At 37.6% G+C, this 21585-nt stretch overlaps 1 protein-coding gene across 1 annotated transcript in view; it reads right to left on the bottom strand.

Moving 5' to 3' along the window:
• Nucleotides 1-2205: 2205 nt before the first annotated feature.
• Nucleotides 2206-21585, bottom strand: part of TEX10 (testis expressed 10) — a 32552-nt gene continuing 13172 nt past the window's right edge. Inside the window, exons 5-9 of the mRNA XM_010708645.2 lie at nt 19496-19631; nt 16803-16978; nt 15960-16137; nt 3485-3573; nt 2206-2372 (exon numbers count right to left, since the gene is read on the bottom strand). Coding sequence (XP_010706947.1) covers nt 2221-2372; nt 3485-3573; nt 15960-16137; nt 16803-16978; nt 19496-19631 — 731 coding nt within the window. The 3' untranslated portion in view covers nt 2206-2220. The remainder of the gene's footprint in view (nt 2373-3484; nt 3574-15959; nt 16138-16802; nt 16979-19495; nt 19632-21585) is intronic.

Genomic DNA, 21585 nt, shown 5'->3' with positions numbered 1-21585 from the left:
TCTTTTTTTTTTTTTTAATTAGTCCAGCCTCCAAATTATAAAGTTCTTCTGGAATACAGATCTCAGAGTATTTTCTTTACAAACTGAACACAAAATAGAATACAGGTCAACATGTCTGAAGCAGGAGAACAGTACTGAACAGGTCACTAATAAAGAGGTTAGAAAGTACTGGCTTCCGTGTTGGCACCTGGGGTACATCACATGATTTGGTTCCACCCTCACTTTGTGCCTCTGATCACAGCTCTAGACCTGGCCCATCAGGCAGTTTTCATCTCACTGTCAACTTAACTAAGCCATTCTTTGTGAGCTGACAGACAAGGATATTATGAGAGACAGCATGAAAAACCTCACTTAATCCAGGACAAAAAATACGTATTAGTTTCCCCTTCTGCAACAAGACGACTGGCTTGGTGGAGAAGGCTATCAGGCTGGTTGAGCACAATCTGTTTTCCATAAATCTATGTCGACTGTTCCCTATCATAACTTTCTCTCCACAAGGATAAATACATTACAGAGGAAAATCCTCCAACCTCCTTATCAAACTCAGGGTGGTAATTGGCAATCCAGAGCATCCTCTTGGTTAAGAATATACAAAAACACCATGGATCCAGAAGGTCACGTTGTTCTTCATACAGGAATTTTTGTTCCTATTTTCTCTCATTACTTAGTCCCAGAAAAGACTTTATGCTAACACACGAATTCATCAGTACTGTAGTTTGTTCAGCATAGTGTCCAAATGCTTTTCCACAACTAATCAGGGATATCCAGCTCTTTGTTTAGTAGCTGCTATTCACTTTGGAGAACCTGACAAAAACAAGTTTCTGTATGTAACAACTCTTCTTGTTGGCACCAAAGCAACAAATAGATTGTGCTAAGAGAAGTAAATCAAACTTGAAAGCAGGAACCAGGGATGCAAAGAAGCTTTCTATAATCCACCCATTTCACTGTCTCCAGGTTAACATATTTCTATCATGTGGTTCTCTCAGCCAATTTTGATACATTTGTGAAGAATCAAAAAAGAGGATGGAAAGAGGACAAGAAGGGTAGCATTTTCAAAAGCTGGTAAGACATATAAAATATGCTAATAAAGATTGGAAAGTGACTCCTCTGGTGAGTTCACAGAGGGACAATCCTGTGTTCTGTGCAGAGCAGGAACATAAAATGTTCTAGTCTTTCAATACTGGAGAAGGGTTTTTTTTCTGCTGAGAGAACGTGGCATTAACAGCTAGAAAAGAAACAGCATAGAAAATAAGAAGGAAAGTCCAACTGTTCTGGTAAGCCAACTAACTGTAGGCACGACCTGTAAGGTTTTGTATCAGTCATGGTACGAAACAAGTTTGCCCAAAATACCTTTCTATGGAAAACAGCACATGTGCAATATATGCCTAGGACTGTCATTACGTTTAGTAGATTATCGCTTAAACATCACAAAGTAGAAGTTGAAAAAACCACTGCATTGCTTTCTTGAAGCAAAAAAGATTGCAATGAAAAACCAAAATACGTCATACAGCTAAAACTTTGTTTCTTCTGTATTCATGACAGGTTTCATAAATACTGTAAAAATGACATGATTTAAAATATGATTTCACACCTTAAAGTGGCTTCTGTGGCCTAAGCAATAAAAAAGAGTTGAGCCACAATGAAGATTTACTAGTTCTGAATAAAGTCTGGTGGCTCAGATCCATTTAGAACCAATAACAAAATTAAGCTTTTAGTTCTCAATACTCAGGATCTTACAAACAGGTACCAAACTCAGAGTGAAGTTTATAATCCAGTAAACTGATTAAATAAACAGAGAAGTTACTTGAAGCCACCAATGCCAACTTAATTGTACTTCCAAGTGAAAATCTCATGTAATGCAAGCGTTTTTTTAATTAATGAAATTTCACAAAGAAAACTCTCCATAATTAATATTTTTACAAGTTTTTTTTTCCTGAAAGCCAAACTGTATTGCTGGTCTTAAACTTCTCAGTGTCTCAGTGGTCAGAATTTTCCACCAAGGCTTCCATCCATTTTCCCATGTCCAGTGTTTTGCACAACACACCTGAACGTTCACCTTTTAAAGCAACTTCCTTCAAAATATTATCTGCTGGCTGTAAGGAAAAATTAGCAGATTGACTGCTGTAACATTCTGCATTCTTTTTCAACTCATGACAAGATTTTAGATACCTGCAGAAAAGGGATAAAGAGCATTTTGAGACTGAATGCTGTCATTTAGAATTAGTGTCGATGTATTACCTCTGTCACAGCCCAGTGGTGTAAAAACTGGTCCAGATCTGTTAGGTAAAGACGGACAGGTGAAAGCTGTGTCTGGCTAATGTGTGGTTTTCCTCTAATGCCCTGGAGACTAGTCAACTCCTCTCTTGAAAACCCTAGAGAAAAATAAGCAGTACAACAGTGTCACGAGACAAGCCAAGCACTCTTCTACTTTAACAGCATCATTCACAAGATCTTGCTCGGTATGTTAAATTAAGTATATCAAAATCGAATCTCTGATTTCCACAAGAGAACACCAAATCAAAAGAATACCAATTTCAATCATACCGTGGTATGCAAGACCATACAAAGGCCACATTATATTTTCAACACACGTATCTTTAAAAAATGAAAAAGCAGACACAATGCATGACAATTCACAGGGTGTTCACAATAATGCAGGGACTTTCAAACAGCCCCCGGGGCTTTAGAAAAAATTAATTTGCCTAATTATTTCTAGCCAGGTATTAAATGCTTTAATAAAGCAGAACTGCTGATTCAAAACAGTCAGTTTATTCTTATTTTCATTTTCTGAACCACCAATACTGCTGCCATCAGTTTTTCACGAAAAAGATAATTTAGAATGCAAAGTAATTGAGTGTTAGAAATTATTCTCTCTACCACAGGGAAAGTTACTGGAAAATATTTCTCAGTACCATCATGATATTTTAACCACAGCACCTTCCCAAAATAAGTTGTAACAATAATTCTGTTCTGTGGTGATATCTGAGTGCAAATCTAGCAGGGAGGTGATTCTGTGCACATGACAGTTCCGGGCAGTTCCCTTCAACGTACTCTGATCACTTTATTCTGATGGTATTTTTTTAATGGTGCAAGCATGTCCATAGGTAATCCAAAAGGCACTTTACACTCATATTGTTATGAGCCAAATGGAGACATACACTTCATCAGATAAGTCTAGAAGAAAAAATTTCTTTCAAGCTATGCACTGAATTTAGATTTTCCTCATACTTCTTTAAAATATTTGCAAGACATTAGGAAAAAGTAAGTAAATATTCACCAAAATGGAAAATCAGAGCATATAAGTAGGGTGTCAGAAATCGGATCAAGAGAAAAAAGGATATATCACAACAAAAATAAGCAAAAAGATTAGAATCACTTTCAGGAAGTAACTACTTCACCATTTATTCCGAGTTACACCCAGCAACCGACTACCAAAACAAATTTCATTTTGTTAATTCTAAATTATGACATTCACATGAATTACCTATAAGGGTTGAAAACAAGAAGCTGAAATAGTCCACATCATTCACTGCATTATCCTGCACTTGGCACTTCCAGCCTGCAAAGGACGATCTACACAAAACCAACAGTAGATAGTTTATTAAAAAAACATGTCATTAAGAATTCACAACCTAATGGCATAATGCAATCAATTAGCATGGCTAAATTATTAATTTCAGCATTCCTGTTTCTAACCGCTGTTGTCAGAGTAGCATTTCAAACAGCTTCAAAAACAGAACTTGGTCTGTTCCAGACAAATAACACTGAATTTCGTGCCCCTACGTGAGCACTAGTTGTTGTGCAGACTGAATTACTGAGGTAGCAAACTTTCCTAAACGCCACTATAACCTTTCCTACAGCGACAACAGCCAACATGCAGTAAATTAATTTGATTTCCTTTACTCGTATTTTTCATTATGTTCACTAATTTTGATAAAGCCTTTTGTATCAACAATAGATACCATTTCAAAGCACCTTCATTGTCCACTCTAGGGTAGCTGAAGCTATTAAATACAGAATTGAAGACCTGCTTCAGAATTTAAAGCACATAAAGGAGCCATGTGCTAAAACACAGCAAACCTATTATCGCAGCTGCTTGACCTCCCCCTTTTGAGGGGCAATCTGTAAGACCATCACTTTCGTTTCTCAGATTAAAAACCATACATACTTGTGGAAATGTAATGTCGAGTCCTAGGGCTCTGTTTGCCCTGCTTTCGTTCTTCTCTACACATCTCACTCACAGCCGGTGCTATGGGCAATGCACTGGGCTATGCAGATCTTTCGTCCAAAGCAGTGTCACTGCCCTTATTTGCTCCTCACATTAGCTTACCCACAAGCAGGGTTCTGAAGCATATGGCTAAGTCTCTGGAAATCCTTCATATGTTTTACCAGTGTTGGTTTGCTACTCATACCTAACTATTTCCAGGCGCACGGAAACAGAACAAGCCTTTCAAGCATCCCAGCAGGATACCATGCTAAGTGTCACTGACGTCTACAGATGAGGAAGCAGAGAGAAGCACTGTTATTCTGCTCTAGGATCACGAAGAACCCGCAGAAAAAGACTACTGAGTGTTTTTAAGACTCATCTGCAAGCAGAGCTGCACTGACGCATGCACATACAAAACCAGAATCCTGGAACTCAGTTACAATCTACTTTTTTAAAATGCCAAAGCTATCACATACGTAAAAAAAAAATAAACTAGCACTCAATTAAGAAAGTGACAGAGCAAGTTGCCTACAAGCTTCAGCTTCGCTTTTGTGCACACGCCTTGGAGTACAATGCTGTTACATGTCATTGTCTTTAAAAAAAAAAATAATCTACCTCATTAACTCACAGATGAATGGATTAACCAAGATTATGTAACAAAAGATACTACAGTCTGACTTGCTCCTGCCTTAGTAAGTAACTATAATGTGCAACAGGCATGAGATGGAAAGTAAGAACAGAGCAGCTTACAAATTCAGGTGAGCAAAGGTTTTAGGCATACTGGTTGGCATCCTTATCTGTAGTGCAGAAGTTCCATGAGATGCTGGATAAATCACAAACTTCGTAAAACAGGGGGCCAGTAACTCAGCAGTAATATTTCCGATCAGGTCTCATCCTCAGGTTAGATACTATTTTTTTTTTTTACAGAACAGAAAAACCTTATTCATAGTGGAGGTTTCTCTTATGCTATTTTTCCTATTGTCAGCACTGCAACAGTTCAAAAATGAGTGTAAGACGGAAAGAACAGCAACAGCTGTGGAGCAATGCAGCTCCAAGCATCTTCAAGAGCAGCACACAGGCCTGACCTACCTCTAGTGCTGCACTTGCACTTACAGTGAAATCGAAGTCAGACCCCTGCTTTGAAGACAGAAAACACTAAGTACTCTGAAAAAAAAAAAAGCTCTTAAGTGTTTCATTCAACTCCTCCATCTAGCAGGTACTTCTGTGTTTCGCATTTTCCTTGCCTTAGTTCCTCACTTGTGTGGGCAGACAGCGTCTTTCCCCAGCATCTCCTACAGCTGTGAAAAACACAGCACAGAATCCCACAAAAGGGGAAATCACTTGGTTTTCCAAGTGGGATACAGACATAATACAGTAAATAAAACAAGGGGTCTTCTCCCAGAGGAAGAAGCACAACTTTATTTAAATACTCTTCCAGTGACTGTGGTGCATTTAACACACAACGCAGCATGGAAAAAATAACACAGTCATTAAATCAAGGACTGGATCAGGATCTCACAAATACACTGTACCAGATTAAAACTAAGACCCATGTCTTACTAGTAGTGCAAGTACAAAAAGAACACTACAGCATAAAGTTAATTTAAACACAGTTATCAATGTCTCAACCACCTCAGAATCCTAATATCTATAGCACAGTTGAAGCTACTCCATTTTGGGATTTGTGTTAAGGCAAGCCAGAAATAGAGAACACAGAACTAAAACTTATTTCTAGAACAGATACTGACGTACTACAATCACATTACAAATCATTTCATTGATCTTATGTCAAATCTAGTAACACTACTACCATGGATGATTAAGAACTATGTGCATTTTAAAATGGTTAAATGCTCATAAACGGGATGTTAAACATTTTACAAAAAATGATCCGTAGATGGAATAGAGGCAACAAGCTCATTATAATCTCCTCTCTTTAAATAAATTTCCACTGCAATGGGAACCTGTTATCAAATTGTATTGGGGAGACCCTTCCAGACAGCTACTCCAAACTCACATTTAACTATGATGAACTGAATGTTGCCATTTCCATAAGGTTATCCACTCTCCCTAAGAACATCTCTACCAAGATTTAGTACTGCACCTTTAGCTAGCCCTTTTCATACACCAAAGGGTATTAAAAGGAAATCTGAATCCAATTAACTTAAAAATCACTGCTTCTCTTGCCATTAGCATAGAACATATTTATCTATGACAGCATGTGTGCATATGATTACTTCTACCACTTGCTGCTAACTTTTAACAGCAGATCCACTTATGTTCATGACATTATTTTCAGCTTAGGTTACATAAAAGGATTGCAAATAAAATTTGTAAACTCCAGTTTGTGCACAAGTAATTGTTTTTCAACCACATCCTATTATCATCACTGTGATTCCTCATCCAAATTAGCTACCAAAACAGATTTCTGGTTCAGCTTCAGGTGTTGGTTTTAACAGTCATAAGAAGTTTTAAAGTAACCTAAAGGATTTCCATAGAAGAGCTCCAACGAAACTTGCTAGAATCATTGTAGAAATTATTTTTTGTTGTTGTTGTTCAGTAATAAAATTGAAAATAAGTGTAATGAATCTCAAAAATATTGAGTACAGTTCTCAAGTATTTTTTAGAGTAAGAAGGAGAATCAAATACAATATTCACAGTTCCTTTGAGACACTGATACTTATCACCCTTTTATTCGTAAGTATGAGGATTACACAATTCAAGAAGTCTAAGATGAAAGATCTGAGTTTTCTGTTCAAGGAAACCAAAATCCAATTCTTTCAAATTCCAGGAAAATGCTTCCATTGCCATAACAGAGGATATTCTAGCACACAGTGTTCCTGAAGTTTTATAGAAGCATTTAAGCATTTGGAAGAGAACAGGCTGAAAAACCTAACTCACTCTGAGCTGAATGACTCCATTAAAAGTTTATTTTAACCACTGATCAGAGATTTAAATCAAAGCCTTGTACAATTGTTCCTTCACTTCTAGGTCACAAAATTGTACCGAAAGGGTTTTCCTAAAAGGAGTTTTTTCTGTCGTCCATTGATATACTTCAGTTCCACCCAAAACAGGTAAATAGAGCCAAGCACGGCCATCAGCTGATTCTCCCATTTCCTGGACAAACAAAAATAAAAATCCACCCGGACTCCAACTCAGTGAAAAATGAATTAAGAAAGCTTAACTATAAGTTATTATATATTTGATGAGTACCACTCCTCAAAATAGTCCAGTGACCAAATCTCTCTGTTAGGAAATAGGAAACTGGCCTTCCTTTCAGAGGAAGGTGGTAAACTCAAATTTTCTGCATCCTCAGCAAGAGTGTTAAGCACTGAGATGCTGAGAACAATTTCTCTTTTAAATTTATCAGGAGACGAAAACTTACCAAAGACCCTCTACACCCAACAATCTACCAGGGCATGAGGAAGGCACTCGATGATCTTAGGCCTATAGGCAGAACTCACATCCCTGTTCACTACAGAAGAAATTGTGCAGGTTCCTATCTCAGCAGAACTCTTCTGGGGATTCATGAGATTTACCTCTGTAACTTCAAGCAGCTACACATTACATTATGGAACTGAACAAAGCAGAAGGGAATTACCTAGGCATGACGGCGTTCACTCTTCATCCCTAAGAGAACACAAGGATGAACTGAACAGCTAGCAGCCCTAAGCTTCCACTTGAGAAGCTACCTGGCATTTACAGAATGTGGAGTGAGGAACATGATGCCAACTGTTACTTAATATTAAAATAAAGATTTGTAAAATTAACATCTGCACTAGACAAATTAATACACTCTATAATGATGAACAGAAGTAGCTGATACATGAATACGTACTTTGGAGTTGGGAATAGACAACATGTTTTCTCAGAAATAATTTTTTGCCTTACGTGGCTCTTAAAAGCCTTCATAAGGGGTAAACATGCATGAATAAGGAAGAATTACTCCAGCACCTCTGAGAATACATTCTGAATACCTTTGGGTTCTATTATACTTACAAAAAAGAAATCCAGAAAACTAAGAAGATACAGTGTAGGAAAGAAGGTCTTCACGTGAAGAGACGACTGGTTTTAAGGGTAAGAAAAGGTGGACAGAACTGATTAGTTCATACAGCGGAAGAAGGACACCGTTGGAGGCTCATGAGATCTTTGTAGGCACTTTGCAGGTACTGTAGCCTACTCAGAAACAACCCAGAAAGACAAATGACAAAGCCTATCAACAATGTTCACATTACTCTCTCTACCAAAGTACCATTCAGTCAGCTCATCCACCTACCACAGATGACACACCACCACCTCCCAGATGCACATTCTATCTTTCTGCAACTCATCAGAATAGAAGTGAGCATCTCTTTTTGCCTACCCAGGAGTCTGGATAAAGCCTCACTGTGAGAGAAGCAAAGTGAACTCATTCTTTCACAACCGTTAGAATAAACACACTGCAATCAAACATCATAAAAAAGTTGTTATCACTCCATGAAATAGGTCTGAGTTTTTCTACAGAACTACAGACGTGCACCACAACACCTTTTATCACTCACAGATCTTCCACTGATCAATCAGGTGCTGCACTCACAAGTCTTCCAGTGAAGAAATGGTTTCCTCTTTCTTTTGACTTCCTATTTTAATGATGTAGGCCATCTACAACCTCTCAACACAGTGAGCCTGATATCGGCCTAGAGAGTTCAATTATCAAGTCTAAACCACTTAGCTGCCTCTCACTGGAAGCAGGAGACTTCCACCAGGATGCTGGAGCAGATTCTCTAGAGTTGAGGATTCCCATCTCTTCAGCGCACTGCTCAGTGGTCACTGCCAAAGCTGCTGACTTTGAGGACAACAGCATACAGGTCTCTCACTTAGCAAGTCTCCACACAGAAGCACTACAAACCCCTCGTGTTTTACACACCTATCTGCAAAACCAGTAGCACTGCCAACGAACCTTTAACGTGGTGCTTGCATGTAAAAACACCTTTAAAATGTAAGGTAAAGAAAGAACTATGGAATTAGCTGGCATCAAAAGTTTGGCAAGTACATTACAACACATCCCAAATGTTCCCACGTTCTCATTCTAAAGAATTACATGCACATAAACAAAACACACTGGAAGGAACAAATCCATGTGGAAGTGTCATACTAGGACAGGTGCACAAATCAGTTTTGTGTTACACTGTCAGTAAGGATTGGGATACCGTGTCCGCAAACCAGATTTTGGAAGTGCAAGAACCCAAGATACGCAGATGTTTAAATTATAGAAAACTCAGCATCTCTGAATACTTTTCCAGACCTGCCTCCATGTTTCTTCATTCACACCAACTTAGCTGCAGGCAGCACAGGTCTTGAACATGAACTATGGAAGCAAGTGAAGAGTTTTTTCCTCTACCTTTAACAGGCTGCTGTATGTAGGCAATCATTTGCTAGTGGTTATCTCTTTTTAAGGATCAAGTGCTTCCATTTGGAGACGTGGCAAAACACAACAAACATCTGCAAGGAATTAAGAGGGATTTGCAGAAAAATATGAATCCTATTTTTAAAAAAATAACAATTTGAGCTATGCTTTGTTAAAAGTAAGCCTGTCTGCTACTCATTTGCTCTAAGGTTGCAAAAGCTGTCTGAAGAAAAAAAAAATTGCTTACACATTATAAATGACAGCACAAATCAGAAAAAACATCCACTAATGAGCAAAAGGCATTTACTGCCTGGTGCAACTGTAAATGCAGTAATATAATTCTTCTCCTCTTGGTTAGGGATAAAAAACTGCAAACAAGAACATGGGGAAAATTGAGAGGGCTATGTCCTTAAAGGAAAGCTTAGCATTCTCCCTTCCAAGTCTTAGGCTTCACATAACAGTGAGCAAGACTGGGATGAAAGAATGCGCTATAACACACCCTGAAGCTCAGAGTGAATACAGACTTCACCATTCTTATATTTGTCTTAGCAATCTACTCGTAACAACTACACCTTCCTATACCTGTATGCTCTTCAGCCTATGCTCCAAGGTGTATCCACCCGACCTTCCTTTGTACCAGGTCTTGTAAAGACCTGAAAGCAGGGATAGAAGGAGAGCGTTGTTTTATTTTAAATGAGAAAAAAGCTCTCATTTGCAGCAATGAGTTACAATATTCTCCCCAAGATTCTCCTGCTTGTAAATACTTATTCAGCAATGTTTTTCTTCACTACATCAATGCATTCCATAAGTCTTTAATAAAGCAGAGTGCAGGCTCCTAGTGACCTATGCTTTACACTCTCACTGTACCTCCTCAAGCCACACTGGCAAAGGCTACAAATCATGTAACTAGGAAAAGTAAATAAAGTAGTATTTACTAAAAACCATGTCCTAAAACAACTGGATAACATATTTGGTGTTTGTTATAACAGAAGGTAGAAGTCCACTCAAGTTCTTCCTAAGCACCAGACTCCTGAGGGCAGCAGGAAACAACACACCCACTTGCTTGATGAGATGCTACCAACTGCCATTCTTTTCAGAATACTTTAAAGCACTACCTTTTAAGAAAATAGTCCATTTAGGGAGATGACAAGCACAATGCAAGTTATCCTCAGTTATAACAACTTATGAAGTCTAGGAATTCCCACATCATTTATGTCCGGAGACATAAATGACACAGAATGACAAAAGGCCTCCAGACATCCCTGGAGGTGCTCAAGACCAGGTTGGATGGGGACCAGGGCAGCCTGGTCTAGTATTACATACAGAGGTTGGCAGCTCTGCCTGTGGCAAGGGCGTGGAGCTTGATTATCCTTGAGGTCCCTTCCAATTCTATGATTCTGTCTTGCTCGGAGAGAGTGCTCAGCCTTTGAGTATGGCTCTCATCCTTCTTTTCTACAGCAACGGAAGCAAGTGGGAGGGAGTCCAACAAAAAATGGCTCTGTGAAGCCACTGGAAATCTCACTTATGCACACTTCAAATGAGAAATGCCATAAACTAATTCCCTCTGCATACCTTTTTATTTTAAACCTAGGTAGAACAGTGTTATCTGTGCAATTCCCTGTTGAGTGATTTCCAGACACTCCATTCCAATAGATAAAATTGTTTTAAAAGCTTGTAACTATTATGCATAAATAAAGCACATAAATAAATTGCGTTCATGTGATTATGCCAAAAAGATTTTCCTTACTTGTACCACAAAACACGTTAAGAGGAAACAGAATTCTCCCATAGCATCAGCAATCTAGTATCTTAGTTAAGACATTTGATTACAAGGTCATAGTCTGCATTTCTTAATCCAAATTTCATAGAATAGAATATATCATACTAAGTATTCAGATTATATATTAACTATAAGAGCCGCTCTAAAAATAAGTATTATTTTGAGTATTCTGTACCCAATATACTTTAACCATTCTTTAATTAGCAGAGATCGATTAACTAGAAGCTATTCCAATAAATCATGAATGAAAAATAATTTTGACATTAATTCTCTTATGAACACGGCATTTTGCACCACAACAAAAGGTTTGTCTTAATACATTAAAGCCCTGCCACATAAATAATGACAACTCCATCTTGCAGATTCAGGGCACTTTATAAAATATTTCCCATATCCTTCCATTTGCTTCCATAAATCAGAGAGTGACTCAGAGAACTTATTTCCTTCCAAGAAGTTGTTACCTCTAATTTCTCTCACCCTGAAGTCACAGATTGTTCTCATGTTCCTCCAGACCTTTCCCCTTCTGTAGGGAGAAGGGCTTTCATCCCCTGACTCTCCATCTCTCAAATCCCAACCTGACTGGATTTGAAGTTAATTACATCTCAGGTCCTGCACAGTAGTGACGGGAAAAAGAAAGGGGAAGGTAAGCCAAACCACCACATTCAATCTCTTATTTTCATGTCAAATTCATCAACTCTATCTAATCTAGAGAACTGACAGCAGGAAGGCTCATTCTCTGGCAACAGACATCAATTAGTGTTGTCTGGCCATGTTTACACTTTTAAATTGCCACCAATCTAAACAGGGTGGCTCTATTTAAGCCACTATAAATGTCCAAATGGTTCTTTGACTGCACTCTCTAGGACAGCTTTAGTGAATAGAAGCCAAAAGCGTGTCAGGAACTGTTCTAGTAATTTAGCAGCATAGATGATCACTCTTGTAAGCCTTCCTGTTACATACAGCAATAGTGTCAGTGTCATCTCTCAGCACATGCAGTCTACCACGGCTCACTCGGCGGCTTCCTGCAAACCACCTGGCTACTGATTTCACCATCACAAAAATAAAAAGTGGAGAACACAGGACGTCTTAAAGATCCATTTCTAATCAACAAAAGCTTTCAAACTGTACAATAATTACAATTTCATGTTCACTGCCTGATACCATGACAGGACTGTGGTTTAAGCCATCTACATACACTTACTATCTACTTTTATAGTTTGCACACATGTGCACAAACACACAAGATATGCAAGTTTTTTCAGTTTATAATGATTGTTCCTGGGATAATTTTAAACAGTCTTTTTATCACCCATATGTGCATTCATCAGATTCACTATCACACAGCTTCTCCCTAGCAAGCATAGATCGGCATGTGTGCACATCCTCAGAAGCACGTAAGAACGTACGTGGTCCAAGAGTCAAAAATGATGTGGAAATAAAAGCTTTCAAAGACACTGAAAACAATTACCACATACAGCAGTGAGCTACTGAATGCAATCTATTAAAAGCATGACAGATAAACAGGTGGCTTAGCAAAAAGAGATTTAGAAAAACTACCCCCTCACCAGAGAAAACAAGAACGGAATGGAAGACCGACAGTGCCATCTAGTGACAACACCATTTTTACTGATAAATGGGGTCTCTGCAGGTGCTTAAAACAAAATTTAAAGCTGAAGCATCAGAAAATGTCCAAGGAATCACACTGGGGCACGGCACTAAGTTATAAATATTTAAAATACTATTGTTATTTTCAAGAACTTTATGATTAACTTAATCACGATGACACAATTCTGGTAAATGACTGCCAGAAATTACTTGGCCCCTCTTTCATCAAGGCTGTACCCTCTGCCATCCATGGTATGCTTTCATTCACTCAATTTTAAATACCTCCTGTGAGGTACACGCTATACCCTCTTTCTACGCAGTCTATTCTAATACTTCCCTCTGGCACTTTAAGCAAATATTTTTCTTACATTCCACATTTATCTTTTTAATCCTGATAAAAATGCTTTCTCTCGTTCCTTTTCAAAAACCTTTTACACACACAACAATTTCCTCCTCCTTCACAGCCTTATTTGCCTAACAATGCCAATTTGTTAGTCATTCTCCATTATCACAGCTAACAGACTTTCTGTTCTTTGTCTGCTCTCTTTTAGACTCAGTCCAGTTTGTCCACATCATTACTCAAAAGCAAGCCAGTAAAACGAACACAGTAATCCAGCTAGGCATTGCTGATATGAGCTAGAAAATTAGTTAATGTACCCAATGTGCAATAACAGGTAATGAAGTTCGTAAAAGCCCAGATACAGTTCAGATCTAGAAAATGGATTACCGTTTCCTCAACTGCACAAATCTCTTCCCAAAAGAGATTCCAAAAAGAAGATACATGAGACTGTTCCGTTCTCCAGAAATTAATATCAATTGTTACGTATCTCTGAGTTTTTGCACGCATGGTTGCATGATTGCTAATTTCAGTCACCAAAGAATGGTCCCAAAGAATTTTTTTTTTGGACATCCACTTCACAGCAGCCAATTTCTAACATCATTTTGGTTCTCCAATTCTTATAGGCATCCTACAATTACATTCTTAAGATAAAAATCTACAACTGTGGCCAGAAAATAAAACGTCTTTCACAAAATAAGTTTTTGAGCCACAACTGAAAAAAGGTCAAGCCTCTTTTCAAGTTCTTTAAGATTCAACCACTAAAGTTGGCAATGTAGGTGAGAGTATTTTCAATGCCATTGCATTCATTTTGTCTATAAAAGCCTTATTTAAACCTTTACAAAGACTTACATTATTTTCAGGTGTATTTCAAAAGACAACTGATCAAGTTCCTATTTAACACTGACTCCTCTTAACACAGTGGAAACTGACTTACCAAAGAGAAACAATGCTTAGTTAAGATTAGCATCTCTTCCACAAGTTTCATTTTTCATAGTTATTTCAGATCAACTTCTTAGGTAGATAACCCACAACCTTTGAATCCAATTTCATTTAAAATATGTTCCAAACACCATAAATTAAGATAAAAAGACTTTCTTTACACCTCTGAGAAATGAGAGTTTGCTCCTCCTCTTCTGTTGCCTACGATGTAACCTACTTTTGGTAAGCATACCACCCTCCAGCAGACTCTCACATCTTCTGCCAAAATGATCAAATGCCCACAGCCCACCTAGTACCTTCAGATGATCTTCAGAATACAGCTATACTGTTACTGTAAAAATCTCCCATACTGAAAATCAGACAAGACCTAATTAAAAAAAAATTAAGCACCTCAGTGTTTATTACTATTTTCAGTTCACACAATGCTTTCCTTTCATTTGTTCAGTTTGCCACTGAATTCTCAGTATATGGCAAGGAATTTTTTTTTAAGTGGAGATCCATCTTCCCAAAGCCAAAAAGAGATTTTCATTTTTATAGCAGCAATGCATTACGTAGAGAATATTATAAATTTAATCACCATTATGACATGCGTTACCCACCTTAGTCTCAAGTTATATGGCTAATATTTGGCAAAGCACTGTGTTGCATTACTGTTTAACACAAACATTTAAGTTACAAAAAGCACTAAGAAAAAAAAAAAATGTTGCTAAGTATAATTCATACAAGGTTAGCTACTGTTCATTTATGCAGTCTCCAACAATACTTAGTAATGTCATGAAATCCTAGCCTCCACTCACTTCCATGGAACAACAACCTCCCCCTGACTTCATCATTAAACTCAAGCCAGGAGCAAAACAAGTGTGTGAATGATTTCTAACAAGGCACTCACCCAGTAGTAACCATGACTTGAATATTTAAGCATGATAATTGTAGGAAAAGCAAGTTTTAATGCTTTAAAAACAAAGCAGAACAGGAGAATACACACTGGTTGGTTATTTTGCACTACGAACACTGTCAAGTCAAAGTATTTATGAGGTCAAGTCATAGAATCATGGAGTGGTTTAGGTTGGAAGGGACCTTTAAGATCACCTAGTTCCAACCCCCTGCTATACGCAGGAACACCTCCCTCTAGACCAGGTTGCTCGGAGCCCCATCCAGCCTGGCCTTCAATGTTTCCAGGGAGGGGGCATCCACAACCTCACTGGGCAACTGTTCCAGTGTCTCACCACCCCCACAGCAAACAATTTCTTCCTATTACCTAGTCTAAATCTACCCTCTTCCAGTTTAAAGCCATTTCTCCATGTCCTGTTGCAACAAGCTCTTACAAAAAAGACCCTCCCCAGCTTTCCTGTAGGCCCCCTTCATGTACTGGAATGAAAGGTATTTACAAGGAAAAGCCACCATCAGTGGCAGACCAAAGACCACGAGTGTTAAAACTCTGGGTAGAGGGTGCTCAGTACCACATAAGAAACATGACTTTGTTGTCAAGCACTGCATAAAATTGGTTAGCGTAAGGACACAGTCAAAAGGAAAGTGAAGGAGTAATATTTGACAGATGCATTAAGTTATATTATGGTGCCAATTCTTACATTCTGTATCGATCTTTTGAGATTTAAACGTGTGCAAACCAATAACGAAGTTCATGTTTAACAAAATCATTGGTGTTTTCACCCCTAATTAAAGAGCAGATCGAGCAGGTTACCTCATGCGCAGTATCCCAATGAGAGTAGCAGCGAGCTCGGAGGACATTCTTCCCATGATACAGCAGCGACTCAAGCAGGCCAGCAGGCTGGCGGGCAGGCAGGGGAGGAAGTACACCAGCTGCACCAGCCGCCGCTGGGCCTCGGCTGGGAGAAGAACCAGAGTGCCATCTAGTGGGTCTGAAACAACACAAAGAATGAATTACAAACTAGGTACAAAATACACTTTAGATTCTTCTAAAGTAGCTAATAAACTTAAATGTAATAAAATTTGGAAGATTCTATCTTTTGATATTTAAATATGTGGAAATCCGTTCTCTCCCATTTCTGATTTCACGTCTTCAAGAGGAAGCAGCACAAGCTTATCTTCAAACTGGAACCAAACTAGACCACTTGATGTGCATTGGTCAAAAGAATTAACTAAATATATCACAATACTTTCAACAAAATTGCCAGAAAACATCACAACACAACTGCAGAGAAATATATATATATATTTTTTTTTAGCAGAATACTTTACAGGCGCAATACATTAATGGAAGAAAAAATACTTTGGGAAATTTTGGCAAGTGCATTTAAAAATGTCAAATTTCAAACTTCTTGAAATACACAAAAAACTCTATGAGATTAAAGCCCTGCTAACTTTGACCAATCACTCTGCCACTCTGACAAGTGACATACGTGGTGCCATGGTTCCATTCAATCTACGTTGCAAGACTCTAAATAGATCTCCCCACACATGCAGTACAGATGATATTCACCTAGAAAATCTGTATATTTTCAACATACTGTAACTCCTGCCAAGTGACTGAAAAAACGCAGTATGCTGTAGTGCAAAGGCTTACCATATATTTGAACAGCAGTGGCTTGTAAACTTTGCAGTAGTTCCTTGTTCGAACGAGAAGCAGCAGAATGGATGATATCGATCAGCTGATTTGAAAGCTCGGGGTTTCTCAGGCCAAGCAGAGCAAGCTGCTGAGGCAAGCCAGCCAACCAGCGAGATAAAACTTTACTTCGACTTCTAAAGAAAGGGAGCAAAAAATAACACAACCCTTTACCCTTCCTAGTCTTGACTAAACTGCTTTAACGTTAGGTATAATTACATTACAACCAACTGCGATAAGATGATTTGTTTATAATAAATATATTAATATTTCATGTGAAGAGCTGAGCACACTGACATGCTATGGGGGTTATAATAAAGGTATTTATTTGATCCATAGTGCATACATACTTTTAACTCTTCTTGAAAGTATTTCTTTGAACTGTAGGCCAGCAAGGCAACATCCCCACTTCTCCTGAGTTTTATCTTTTTATATTTAATGAATTATGAATCAAGCTAAAAATTCACTGTGATTACTACAGCCTGAATACCACTGAACTCCCCAGTCAAGCTCTTACTCTTCTTACCAAATTTTCAAATTCAATTCTACCTTACTGACATCTTGCTTTTCAATTCAGGTCCATCTTAAAATAGAATGACAAACTAGAACTCACTGCTTTGAGTAGGAGTTGATAACATTATTCTAGTTCATTTTCTTTTCCTATCCAACTACCACAGCAAATCAAGCATTTATGTCAGCCATAATGAAGTTCTTCATCTTCTCCCCATGTTGAAGATCCAAAACTTCTTTTTCATCTACTTTCAATTCTTAATCAAATGACGATTAAAAAGCAACGATATTAAAAAATGAGACTAAAATAGTTTTCTAAAGCAAATCCAAAAGTTATTACCTCCCCCCAAAAAAATATTAACCTGAGTGACCTGAAAATACTGCTTTGCCTCTTTAGACTTTATTATATTTCTATTTATATTAAACATAATACTGTAAATACTGAGATTAATGAATATTTTTAGATAGGTCTTTTACTTACACTGTCTAAATTTGAAAGTAATTTTTTCAAGTGCAATTTAATTATTAATGCAATAATTAAATTAAGGATTCCTGTATCCTATTTGTCTTCTCATTGAATTCCTATGGCATGCAGACAAATTACCTCAACCATGACTCTCCTAAAGGTGCAGTTATTCAAAGACATTCACTCTCTTAACAGATTTGTTACCTCCAGATATACAAAATCATACCAGAAACTTTGACCAAACCACATATGTAATTCTTCTCCCTAACCCCAAGCTATTCACAGCCAAGTCATTTATTTTCCCCGTGAACATTAACACAAAGCTGAACATTGCAAATATAGAAAACACTGTAAAATGGAATTATAAGGGATAACTGGAAGAATAATTTAGTTCAATTTGCACAATTAGCAGTTAGAAAAAGGAAATTAGACACAAAAATCAGGATGGAGAATCAGAATGTTTACAGAGAAACTTCCTGTTACTGAAAAAGTCACCATTCCACATAGAGGACTGAAAAGGAGAACAGCAGGAAAACGACTGCTGCTCATGACATCTAAAGGTAGAAAGGCGAAGCCTCCCAGGCATTAGATGGTTGTACGAAACTGCAGATGAGATGTTTTGAGACTTCCAGTAAGCACAGATAAAAGCGGTTATGTGAGTATGAAAAAAAAAGTCATCTCCTTTTCACTACAGATAAAAAAGAAAAGAAAAATGGGATGTTCCCAAGTTCTTTTTTCCCCATCTTTCAAACTCCCTCCTTTATTTCCTACTGTTAAAATAGTAATGCTACATTTCTGTCTCTACATCTAATTATCTGTATTCAGACCTGCCCATTTTACAAGACTTAGAGTAGAAGAGCTGCAGAAAAGAATTCCCAAAGACTGACTCCACTAATTAACAACAACATTTCTGGGAGTGCTGAGGTTTGATTTTTGTCTAGCAACAGAAGCAGATATTGTGGATCTGATCATACATCCTTTTACAGATGTCAAGACTGATGCAGACTGATCTGTATTTAAGGATTTTACATAGCTGGAATGAGGTGAGTTGACAAGTCTCAAACTTTCTAGAATAATTTAGACAAATCTTACACTGAAAAAGTCTAACAGCAACATAGAGAATAATTTCCTCTTACCTGAAGTAATTCTGGTACCTAATAGATTGAAGAAACTGGGAGTCAAAAGAACAAGAATATTTTCTTAACCCTAGTCTCTTCAGAGCCACTCATCCAAAGTGATCAAAGAAAATATTTTTATTAAAGAAGAATAACACACTGGGCTAGACGTGCACTAACAGAACCACTTCAGTCCCAAGTCCATGACCTCAGGCTGGAATAATGGACATGGGTCCATTGCTATAGGTACAGAGCACTGACAACATAGGGAAGACTACCACACAATCAGAAACAATGAGCTTGTTGTTAAGAGATTAATTGCAAGTTAAGCATGAAATCTAGTACTTAGATTAAGAGAAGGAGGAAAAAAAAAAAAGGTACATAGGCTTATATACATCAACCTGAACTCACAGAGCACCTAAATGTTGAAAGTTCTGTGACAGTGCCAAATCAGACCCACACAAACATTTCACAACACACACACACACACACAGAAAATTAATATTTTAACTTTTGACATAAATATGCTGTGTAAATTAAAATAACACTGAAGTGTTTTTTACCTGATTCTTTGAGTCTTCGAATCTTCTTTTTGGTAAACTCTGCTGAAAAATTTTAAAAGCAACGTGCGAACAGGAAAGAGCAGATTCCTTTGCTGGTATAGTGTATATACTGCTTTAATCAAGGGTTCTGTAGCCACTAGAAAGAAAAAAAAATAATTTGAAACAGTGCTTTCTACTTTTCTGATTTCATGCGTATATACTGATTATACGTCCTGTGCGTGCATCTGAAAATACCTACGGTCATCTTCGAAGGCCCAAAACATTTCACAAAAACTGCTAAACAGAATTCTAAATCACTACATCACCTTGTTGTGTATTTTATGAAAGAAGCACGTGAATATAGAGACAACATACACATGAAAACTTCAGAGCTTCCTGAAGGCAACTTAGTGCACCAGGTTGCAAGGTAGCTCAGAATTAATGAAGTCCTGTTTTCCGCAGCTGCATTCCACAGCCTTCTTCCCTACAGAAATAAAAACACTCTCCTTTACTCTTCACCAACAGATCCAAAATTTCACTGTCAGTGTCTTCCGTTATCTCCCTATTAGCTATCTTTCTCTCTGTACACATCAGTCTGATCACTTCTCCACATCTCTGAAGCAGCCAGCTCCAAGTCACATTTTCTGATTAACACGAAAATACATACCTCCAGAGGCACTGGAGAGCCACTACAAAGAGAACTGCCAAACTTGCACTGCAATCTTTTCTTCTCTGAAGCTTCAGCCAGCTGTACTTTATCACCAGGCTTAAAACAATGTCTGAGTTCTAACCTTACGTTAAAGTCAGCTAAAACCAGCCAGCAAGTGCAGAAGGTACAGTACACCAACAACATGGCAAAACACTTTCTTTAAAAGCCAGACTAAAATATTGGAGGTACAAATTAAGTGTGAAAAGATTATACAATCCTTTGTTTTCCATTCAAATGAACAGAGCAGTTTAAGTCATATATTCAAAAACAGTTAAAGTAACAGAACAGAGCTACTTCTGCCCATGGAAACATTTTAACAAGAACACTCCACACTAAAAATAATACTAAATGATACTAAAAGGATCCAGATCAGGGGATGGATGCCATTGGTAAAGTTCCAGCAAAAACAAGGAATGTATTTAAGTTTCTATACAAAGACACACTACAAAAAACTCCTGAAATTGCTTGGTCATACTCTATCACACTGCAGGCAGCCATTCAGAAGTTGAAGACTAACAAATTTGTCAACCAAAAAAATATATCAAATATTAGAAGGAATTTTAATTAGGATAAACCATTACATTATTTTGACTTCACTATGAGCATTAACTTACCCACTTCACAATCCTGGATTTATCTTGGACAGCATTTCTTAAACAGCACACTAGCTTATTCTTAATTAGCTAGCAGTTCATAAATTAGCTAGAAATCATATAAAGCTATAAATGTTAACTGAACAACTGTAGTAATAAATAAATATTCTAAGCACACAGAAGATTCAGCTACCTTCCAATAACTCTCCATTGCATGTTCTGTAAAGCTAGTTCTACTGTTTGAATTGGTTCCTATAAACGGGACAAGTTTAAAAACAAAATTCTAAAATCCACTATTAAAAAGGTAGTATTTAAAAGATCCAAAATGTACAGACTTCCAAAATGCAGTTGAAGCACTCATGGCTTTTAACATAGTCTAGTTCTAATCACACGGCAACTCTCCTTCTGAAGTGACTGTTTTGTCTCACTTGAAGGAAAATTTATCAAAAATACAACTTGAAAGTAAACTGCTGCTAGTCATACCTGAGAAATGCAAGAAAGAAGTAAACCTTATTATAAAGACCAGATCCAAAGTTTGATCCTAAACAGTGGAGAGATATCTTCAGATGTCAGCTCAAAGCTCTTCAAGACATACAAATTAAGTGGTGCATTTCACCCTGGTATGAATAGCTACTCAAAACAAACTCAGAACAAAAAAAAAAAAGAAAAACTAGCAAAGATATCACCATACTTCTGTAGCATAATGCCAAGGAGGTTAACAATGGGCTTCATTTAATCTCACCTTTATTAGGTTTGGGGTGGTGGGATTACTTTGCTTTGGTTTTGTTTGTTTCTGTTTTATCTATTTC

This window comes from Meleagris gallopavo, chromosome 3 (assembly GCF_000146605.3).
Source record: "Meleagris gallopavo isolate NT-WF06-2002-E0010 breed Aviagen turkey brand Nicholas breeding stock chromosome 3, Turkey_5.1, whole genome shotgun sequence".
In the NCBI taxonomy this organism is placed as follows: domain Eukaryota; kingdom Metazoa; phylum Chordata; class Aves; order Galliformes; family Phasianidae; genus Meleagris; species Meleagris gallopavo.
This window is presented reverse-complemented; position numbering and strand designations above follow the sequence as displayed.